At 33.9% G+C, this 10378-nt stretch overlaps 2 protein-coding genes across 2 annotated transcripts; both read left to right on the plus strand.

The window, feature by feature from the left end:
- Nucleotides 1-1121: 1121 nt before the first annotated feature.
- On the plus strand, nucleotides 1122-2107 carry LOC114262529 (ATP-citrate synthase beta chain protein 2). The gene is made up of 4 exons (XM_082888685.1): nucleotides 1122-1277; nucleotides 1378-1506; nucleotides 1603-1736; nucleotides 1958-2107. Exons 1-3 carry the CDS (start codon nucleotides 1128-1130, stop codon nucleotides 1639-1641), a joined length of 318 nt encoding a protein of 105 aa, XP_082744811.1. The 5' UTR covers nucleotides 1122-1127; the 3' UTR covers nucleotides 1642-1736; nucleotides 1958-2107.
- Nucleotides 2108-5516: 3409 nt separating this feature from the next.
- LOC114297548 (uncharacterized) lies at nucleotides 5517-7642 on the plus strand. The gene is made up of 6 exons (XM_082889209.1): nucleotides 5517-5530; nucleotides 5624-5771; nucleotides 6103-6291; nucleotides 6391-6474; nucleotides 7125-7184; nucleotides 7324-7642. The coding sequence occupies exons 1-6, from the start codon at nucleotides 5517-5519 to the stop codon at nucleotides 7360-7362; spliced, it is 534 nt and encodes a 177-aa protein (XP_082745335.1). The 3' UTR covers nucleotides 7363-7642.
- Nucleotides 7643-10378: the final 2736 nt, after the last annotated feature.

Raw genomic sequence — 10378 nt, forward strand, 5'->3', positions numbered from 1 at the left:
GTTTGATCTACTTTATCATTCTTAGATCAGATTGAAGATCTATTGATTCGATTCAAGTATGGTAGGTTTCGATTGAAGATCTATTGATCGATTGGAGATCATAATGTGCATTGTAGATGTTAAAATTGAACACAAAATACATACATACATATATATGAATAGATTGACAAATTTTCTTTTACAGTCAAGGTCTCTCTCTCATTCTTTATTTGTTTTACATACATGTTTATATGTGTTTGTTCAAATTGTTTTGTTTGGATTTTGAGAAAGTGACTGAAGTTTATAACAAATACAAAAAAAAAGGTATGGAATCTTTCAATCACTCCATTTTTTGGGGGGCTTTTGCTTTTTGTCTCTAAAAGTATATAATAACCGGAATAATCTCTTTATATTTGTGTAAACTTTTCAGTTAACTATGAAATACACTCATAAAATTTTAAGTTTTTACTTCAATTTTACTTTTCACTCATCTTTTATGTTTTCATCTGTGTTGGGTGGGTTCTGTCACAGAGTTGAACTTTGTGTGTCTATATTTTCTGCTCATTGAGAAAGTTACCTGCATAATATGCATCAATGCATTGGGATCAACTTCACAATGTGTGCTTAATGCCTTAACCTGAACAACAAATTATTTAAATGGTCTCAAAAGTGGAAATCTGCGTCTTGCCTATTGCTGCTATTTTGTAAAAGGATCCTAATATTGCTATTCAATTTTCTGTGGCATAATTTATTATAGATTTTTTACCATACTAAGCTGCCTTATCAGCTGATTGTAAAACTATTTGACTAGTACAAGTCGAAAATTTTCTTGTGAAGTTTATTTGTTGCTTGACTGCCACAATAAGCACTCAGTTGATGAAGATATTTGTGAATCTTTTAATATATTGGTCTCAGCCTCAAGCTTAAAGGTTACAAAGAAGCTAGATCTGAATTTCTAATTTTGTGTTTGGTTCTACTTTCAAGTACTAAAGCACCTACTTAGGCCAAGCTATTCTAACCTAGCTTCTAAATTTCTGCATCATTAGATGTCATATAGTTATTGGTTTTTCTTACTTTCCTGTTTCTTTTCTTTGTATTTTGGTCCCTATCCTTTTGCTGACTTAATTTTCTGATTTACTCAGATTAAAATGATTTTTGTTCTTGGAGAACTTGGTGGCCGAGATGAGTATTCCCTAGTGGAAGCCCTGAAACAGGGGAAAATCAGTAAACCTGTGGTTGCTTGGGTCAGTGGAACTTGTGCACGTCTCTTCAAGTCAGAAGTACAATTTGGTCATGCGGTGAGCTACTGCTAAATTTCCTTGGATATAATTTTTGTTTATTTATTTTATTTTATTTTTGGTGTTATTTTCTAATTTTGCTCAATGTTGCTTAAATTAGGGAGCCAAAAGTGGTGGTGAGATGGAGTCTGCACAAGCCAAGAATCAAGCACTTCACGATGCTGGAGCTGTTGTCCCAACTTCATTTGAAGCATTTGAAACTGTGATTAAAGAAACATTTGAGAAGCTGGTAAGCTGTTGCACATCTCATACCCATTACTGCCATTATGTAGGCATTCCTCACTACCACCAGTTTTAGTAAATCATTTGCTTACATTTTGCTTAGGTTGAGGGGGGCAATGTTACTCCTACAAAGGAAGTTTAAGCCTCCACAAATCCCTGAGGATCTTAATACTGTTATTAAGAGTGGAAAAGTCCGAGCTCCAACTCATATTATATCCACCATATCTGATGACAGAGGTATGATATATGCTATATATATTATGTATGGGTTTAGGGTTTTCTTTCTCTTATATATTTAGGTGCCATAACTGTTGTAACAATATAGAGAATTAATGCAATATTAATCTTTTGTTGTTAAACTCACACCATCTAGGATACCGGGAGGACAGCAGTCCCGAATTTCTGCTTCAAACTGGAAATAAACTCTGCTAAATCTGTCTTTTTATCTCTGTTTGCAGGCGAAGAGCCATGCTATGCTGGTATCCCAATGTCTTCCATTGTTGAACAGGGTTATGGTGTGGGTGATGTCATTTCCCTGTTGTGGTTCAAACGCAGCCTTCCCCGTTACTGCACAAGGTTCATTGAGGTCTGAATCACTTTTTTATTTATTTATTTATTTATTTTATTATTATTATTTTTTTTTATAACAAGCCACATTAATTTTTTTTTTTTTGTTCTGTTGATTTTTTTTTTTATAATTTTTTTTTGATATTTGAATTACTATATTGAGGTCTATGTTCTCACTATCTTATGCGACCTTATCACATTTGCGTAATGTTGTGTGCTGATCATGGTCCTTGTGTCTCTGGCGCTCACAACACCATTGTAACTGCAAGGGCAGGAAAAGATCTTGTGTCCAGTCTTGTTTCAGGTATACTCCTATTACAAATATTTGTTGACTTGTTATGATAAGATTATATCCTCTTAAGTTACCAGACTGAATAATGTGTGAGGAAAACTGAAATGTGCTTCTGAAACAGGTTTGCTAACAATTGGTCCCCGATTTGGTGGGGCAATTGATGATGCTGCCCGATACTTCAAGGATGCTTATGACAAGGTGATTTCTTGTGTATTACCTCGGTAAATCAGAGATTACTTGCTGTTTGGTGACTTAATTTTTTTTGGAGTCTAAGATGTCAATGTGCTGTGTTTTAATAGAAAATTTCCATTTGGAGTCGGTTTGCAATTTTGGCCTAAATACTCTGCTCAAGCAGCACTACTCATTCTTCTTTAGAGAATCAACTCTATTACTGTCACAAGAAACATGCTCTCCCATGAGAGGAAAGCCCCTCAACCCTTGGGCATATTAAAACCTTGGGCCTTGTTGGTTGATGAATACCTCAAAAGGGTGGTTGATGAATCTATTGACTTATGGTGGGTACTAGACTTAACTCTATTATATATTGATCTGTTATTATGGATTCTTATTTTCGTTGTTCACATGGCTGACCTTGTTGGTTTTAAATACAGATTTTCCTGTTTTAACAGATTTTATTTTCATTCTTATTTTCCTGTTTTAACAGATTTTAAATACCTCAAAAGGGTCAATAACAATCGAGTTATACAAAGAAGGTTCTCCTAAGGGTGGTTGATGAATCTATTGACTTATGGTGGGTACTAGACTTAACTCTATTATATATTGATCTGTTATTATGGATTCTTATTTTCATTGTTCACATGGCTGACCTTGTTGGTTTCCCAATTCCTTATTTAGTTTGAATGGTTCTTTAGACATGTCAACAGCGGTGAGATGAGACGGTTTAGTGTTTTTGTGGTCTTTATGCTTCTCCATAGGTATTTGTTTCTTGTCTTGTCTGTTATAATTCAGAATGCCTTCATTTCAAGGACGTGTTTGGAGATGTATGTGGAATTGGGAGATTAATTGTCTGTATGAACTGAAAGTGTACTAAAAATTATTATTCTTGGTGTTACCCACTTGAAAATACACAAAAAGAGATCTAATAAACTGTTAATTTTAAAATGGGAACAGTCTAATAATGGAATGAAATATTGTAATGTGTACATATATATATTGAGTGATATATTGAGATTTAAGAGTTGCAATATTTTGCCTGTGGATATCGATGATAAATTCCATCATGTATTGATGGATATATCGCAAACACTAATAACGTCCTGGACTATGGATTCCATCAGGTATTTGTTTCTTGTCTCCCATTTTCTCCCTCGCTGTACCTGGACTATGGATTTTGTGGTGTGCCTTTCACCTGATTCAATGAGGCCTCTTGAATCTGATGAGTAGTTCATGGATAACGTCTATATAAGTAGTTCCCCATGCTCATTTTTGTGGTAAATTAAGAATTTTAGAGGGACATATTTACTCAGCAATTATGCTGGTATGACTTTGATGTTGAAGTGCAAAATCCTCAAGAGCTGTGTTCTTCAGATAGCAGAGGGGCTGCAGAGTGGGACCGGTAAGGTGTGGTGGGGGTTAACCTGAGACAGGTTGAACCCATTCGCAACTTCTTTGCTGCACTTTTCCTTGCCAACATTGGGATGCTTATACATGTTCATTTCCTTTGGAATCACATTGATATTTTACTAGTAGCCGTTATGTTGGTGATTGTCATAAAGACTCTTGTGGTTGCAACAGTAGTTAAAGGATTTCGATACAATATCAAGAGCTCACTACTTGTAAGGATTTACCAGTTACTTGCTTGACTACTCTTTTGTGCACCTTGATCTTTGACATCTCTGTTGACAGAGGGACCTTAGTTGTTCGATATTTGTAGGTTGGAATGTCTTTGGCACAAATTGGGGAATTTGCTTTTGTTCTCTTAAGTCATGCTTCCAATGTTCATCTAGTTGAGGTAAATTTTCCATTTTTAATTTGTTAGCACGGTTTTAAATGGTTGTGTTGTGTCCACTTAAACTGAAGTCTTTTTTTTTCAAACAGAAGTTTGCAATGTCAATATGTGTATTTCAAAGCTATTAAACTGATAAAAATACCATTAGCTTACATGAATTACAATTCTAATAATGCTATTGCATCAACCTTATTCCATCTATGAACCTACAAGCCTCAATCATAGTTTTGGTGTGTGGTTTCATCCTGTGTAATTTCAATTAGAGAATGTAACTTGAATTTTGAAACCATTGCAGGGTAAGCTGTATTTGCTGCTGCTGGGCACAACGGCTCTCAGCCTGGTCAGTAAGCCATTTTAATTGTGTTGCAAGTGATGCCATTTTAGTTCATAGTTCCCATTCATAATTCTTTTTTTGATATATATATATATATATATATTCATTTTTTATGTGAATGACTAGTTGGCGCCACATGGTAATAGTTAGAATTTGATCAATAGCATTCTCTTGGATGCCAATGATAATTTTGGGAGCAGTTTAGCTCATTTACATCTGATTCTTCTCTTTCTTTTATCTGAGACTGCAAATGCAGCCGCGCCAGGTTTATTTTATTTTTTAGGACTGGAATAATTTTATATATCTAGCTCACTTATGTGGGAAGGAGAGCCATTAAGTGGTAGGGGCAGGTGAACTCGCAACAGGTGATTTTAGCATTATTTAGATTTATATTTAATCAACTAAAATGTGTAATTTTGTGGATATGTAATAGAAGTATGATCTATGGCATAATTTGCAATTTGCTATTGCTGTGACTTGTGAATTCTGTACAAACCCCTCTCTCCCCAATACCTGCTATTAATGAGTATCTAAATTGTTACATTATCAGGATAATTTCAGTTCCTCGATTCCAATGGATGGAAAAACAGAGCTTTAGATTTTATCTTTCCAAGCTCCCAAGATCAGACTCCTATGTAGTTTGTGTGTTGAAGGGAATGAAACAATGCAGGTGTTGTACTCTGGCACAATTCACTTCATCTACCTTAAACTAGCTTTTGTTATATGCCATTCAGATTTTTAATTGGCCAAGTATTGTGTAGAAAATCTTCGAGGAATCCTTGAGAGAATCGAATTTGTGGAGGGTGTTCTAAATAGAAACCTCAAGTAACGAAACTGGATGAGAGAGAGAGAGAGATGAAATATACAATGTAAGTTGCAGTCCTCAAACATCAGTTGAGCTTGGAAGGATTTCTGTGTCTGTGCTCATCTTAGGTGCACCTTACCCTACCATACCTATGAAGAATAATCATCAAAGTAGATTCAAACCTCAAGCCTCAGGGTGTACTAAAAGGCTTTTCACAGCCTCCTGGAGTGAAAAGTGGAACTTATAACCCAGAAGTACTAACTAGCCAAAAGCGTCAATGGGCAAGCGTCCAATTGCAGTCCCTGGTATTTATATTTATCTCAAGTAAAACCCTTTTTGGTCCAGGTTACTTATCTCTTTAGCAATCAGCTGTTCATTTTGCTCTGGTACTTGTTGTCATCTTGCATATATCTTGTAGTTTCACCATGTAGTGCTTACTTTGAATGGAAAGCTTATAAGAAGTTGTGCAATTTGAGTTCAAACCTGCTCATAACGTCAAATGCCTTCAATTCTTGTGTGTTCCCATTCCCTTTTATACAGATGGTCGTAATAAAAATGAAATTTTTGTCCTTTGTGTTTCTATGGTAGGTTTTATAGCAACATTGGTTTTACTAAGTGTGTTATTCAAATTTGCAGGATCATAGGCCTTTAAAAGAGCCATCAAGGCTTTTTGAGAGCATGGTGGTTGTTGGACTTCATCCTAATTATGATATTCAGGCACTTCAGAAGCAGTACTTTGGGAGAAAGTCTGAAGGTTCAGGTAAATTTCGAAGTGCATTCAGTGGTCAGCATCAGTCTCGTGTAGAACCTAACCTTGAACCCCAGGTGCTAATTCTTTTATGCTAAACATTGAACATAATAATTTTATAGATCATTGGACATGTTTTGGATATGATATATGACCTCTCAGTTTTTTATTTTCAGGTCTTATTTGTTTATCCTCCTGAAAAACAGCTGCCACTTAAGTATGAGGATCTTCTTTCATTCTACTTTCCTGGAGGTGTGGAGGTTAGTTGGATATGAGATTTATTTGTTAATGAGTTCATGTACTCTGAATAAATTGAAATTTATTTCCAGATATGTACTGTAGTTACATGGGCATTTTGGCTGCATAGAATTTAATTATGCTTAATATTATTGAAATTCAAGAAAGTAAACCTTGGAAGTTCTGAGAGATACTCGTGAACACATGGATGGGCACATAGAAGTCACAGATAAGGTTTGATGTCACTCACATATCTCCATTTCATCATAATTAGAGGATTGTGACCATCTTGATGCATCATTTCTTGCAGAGCACTTGAAGACTTAAAATGATTGAACGAAGTTAGTTATCAATTATCTACTATATTATCATATTCTATGATGTTTTGGCATTTGATAATGTTCACATAATTATGCTAATTAGGGTTATGCATTTTCTAGTTCTTAATTGTATTATCTGTTTGTGGGTCCGAATTCTTTTCCTTTTCTCTTATTGTAACTAGTACATGGCTATGGATGTGCACATTTCAACTTTTGTAGAATTAAAAATGTCCTTTTGTTTACTCTCAAAGGAGATTTACCCAACATTATGTAGCCTTTTTGTTTATAAATTTTCCATCATTCAATATGGAAATGATTTTTGGAGTTTTAAATGTTGGTTCATGTGATTTCAGGTTCATGCTATTGAAAAAACTTCTTCAATGAGCGAGTTGAATGAAATACTTCTTGGGCAGGTATCCTAAAGCTTCCCCAATCATATTATTAGACATTCTTGTTATCATCCTCGTCATCACCTTCATCATCTAGTGAAGTGAACAGATAAAAGCTAATGTTTACTTTATCTTACCTTCTTAACGAAACTGGATGATGAAGGTGATGATGGGAAGCAGCATGGAGAGCGATTCAGAATGACAATGAAGGATGGATGGGAGCTTTCCTTTGGATTCTTCTTTCTCTTCTTTTTTCTTTTTTCTTTTTTCTTTTTTTCCTTTGATCTGATTGGGGAGTTGGGTGTTTTGGTTCACTTTCTTCTTATTTTTTATGTTAAATGGGGGAGGGAGTGGTGAGAGATAGAGAGAGAGAAGAGAGTAATATTATTTTGTGGCTTTGTATACAAAGTAGTAATTAATTTTTTGGTTGAGAATTGTGAATACAATTTTTGGGGGTAATATTAAAATATCATTTGTGGATATGCTATTTTGTGGATAATGGTGATTGGTGAATGGGAAAGTGAATTAATGATGCATTTGTTATTTGAATGTAAGTTATTATTTCATATTAGTGTTATTCAGTTTTATTATATGTATTTTTTTAGTTAATCACATAAATTAACACAATTTCAAAAAAAAAAAAAAAAGAGAAATCACGGTGTTTTTTAAAAAATGCCACTTTAAACCTTAAATATTAACGGTTAGATTTTTTAAAAAAGATATGACGGCGTTTAAAAAATGTCGCTAAATATCATAATGACGTCATGGTACTATCAAGTAAGACATTTGGCGGCGTTTTTAAAAACGCCACCTATACTAATATAACGACGTTTTTAAAACGTCATAAAGTTATAGCGACGGCCGCGTCCTCGGCGCTTGGTGTTAAGCGTCGCAAAAAGAATTAGCGGCGTTTTTGACACTTATAGCGGCGTTTTTTAAACGCCGCTAAAAGTTGAATTTCCTGCAGTGACTGAAACATCATTACTGATAGTACTAATTAGTGGTCTCAAGTATGATTGTAAAGACTGAAATTTTTGAAAAGATAAAATGTCATCAATCAATCAATACGTGGCCACTCCGGACAACATGCAATTGTTGAGTCCGGTCGGGTTTGACGGATTCTTCACTGCAACACCCGATGACTCAACCGTTCAAGTAACGGACTTGTTGAATTTGTCTCGGTTCTGACTGGAAAGTGCAAAACCACCCATGACACTTTCAGATCAGTCAGTTTAAATCAATTTTTTCGGATGGTTTTATTTGAACACCTACATTGCATAGAGTAGGAAATGAAACAATAGGATTCAAGCAAGCCACACAATGCAGCAACTAGATATTCATTGGGAGGGTTTGTTTCAGCTTTTCAGAGCTAACTTATGACTTTTAGCTTTGAAAAAGTTATTTTGGACTATTTGGTTAAACTTATTTCAAACAGCTTCTGATTCTAATAGCTTATTTTAACTCAAAAAAACTGATTCTGAGAAGCTGTTCACCCCTTGCTTCTGATTATCAGCTTCTGCTGTAGACATGTTAATTTATGGTTATACTCTTAAATTTTTTTATTTTTTATTTTTTTAAAAATAGAAAAAGACCCAAATGGATTATAAATTATTATTATTATTATTTATAAGAAATGTAGACAAACAAAAAATAAAAATTAATTGAAAAAGCTATTTCACAGCTTACTTAACAAACACTACTCAGCAATTTAAATCTATAATCCAACAGTTACACCAAACAGATTAATAACTTCTGATTAAAGTCATAATCTATAATCTGTAATCTGTTAAGTTATAATCTATAAGTTGTTTTAACAGCTACACCAAACGGGGCCATTGTAAACTATTTGGTAAGCTCTTGAATTTGGATATCGATTGTTGTATATAATGGCTCAGCAAGGTAGTATTGCAAATTTTTTATTTTGGGACGTTAACATTGTAACCCCACACGAATTACAAATATATCATTTATATTCAGGATAGGAATATTGTGTTCAATATAAAATGAAAACACTTACGTAAATAAAGAAGTCTCATCCATCATCCCTTATTCTTAGACACTTCAACTTGTGTCATAGTGTAAGTGCGAGCACTGAAATTTTTTTATTTTGGTTTTTGAAAAAGGTTTTAAGAATCACCACTTGATTTTGGGATATATCAAGAAACCTAAAAATTTGGCTCCAAAGATAAGTACAGTTCAAATATGGTTACCAAAGATTGAATTCGAATACAAGGATACAATGTAGGAAGGTGTGTGACCAAATGGTTTATTAATTAAATTTATTGATCATTTACACTATGTTTGGTTACCCGGGAGGAAAAAATAAATGATTAGGTGAGTTATAAGAGAAAAGAAAATATTGTGAATTCTGTCTCTTTTGTTAGGATAGATAAGAGAAGGAAAAAAAAATTGATATTGATTTTTCTCCTATCTTGTTTGATTAAGCTATATAAAGAAAATAAATCAAAGGATATAATATTATATTACGAAATTAACTTTTTATAGGTGTTAGCATTTTTATTTGTTCTATATATAAAATAGTAGCTTTGGTATTACAACAAAATAATATTTAGTTAGTTTCATTTCTCTCCACTTTTAAAGAGATTGAAAATAGAGATTATGAGAGAAATATGTTTCTCTCCATTTCTTTTTATTTCTCTCCATTTCTTTTTATTTCTCTCCATTTCTATCCTATTTGGTAATCTAAACAAGTAATTTCTTTTCATTTCATTTCTTTTCTCTCCAAACCACTCATTTCTTTTCTCTAGAAAATCACTCAAACCAAACGAAGGCTTAATGCATGATAACAAATTGGAAAAGCAATAAACATGTAAACAAGATATTGATGAACTAGGCAATGGAATGAGAATAGATCCTCATTCGGGATTGCCACCCACTGTATTTTGAAGGGTAAGTTCACCTTAAAGTGATAATCCCATGGCTTGGGCTTTAACATGCACGAGGGTTCACCCTAGGTCCTGTCCAGCTACGTTGAGGCCTCGTTTGGGAACAGGCTAATTTAGTAACTTTTTGGCTATTTGACTAAAAAGATAGGTAAAAAAAACTTGTATATTTGGGATGACTTTTTGACTAATTACGAAAAGATGTGCAAAAAGTAGAGAGAAAAGATAATCTTTGACTTTTTGGTATGGATTGTTGGCTTTTTAGCTAATTTAGTAACTTTTTAACTAATTGGCTAAAATAACCTCTTGCCAAAC

Source organism: Camellia sinensis, chromosome 9, assembly GCF_055761805.1.
Source record: "Camellia sinensis isolate YWXY chromosome 9, ASM5576180v1, whole genome shotgun sequence".
Taxonomy (NCBI): Eukaryota; Viridiplantae; Streptophyta; class Magnoliopsida; order Ericales; family Theaceae; genus Camellia; species Camellia sinensis.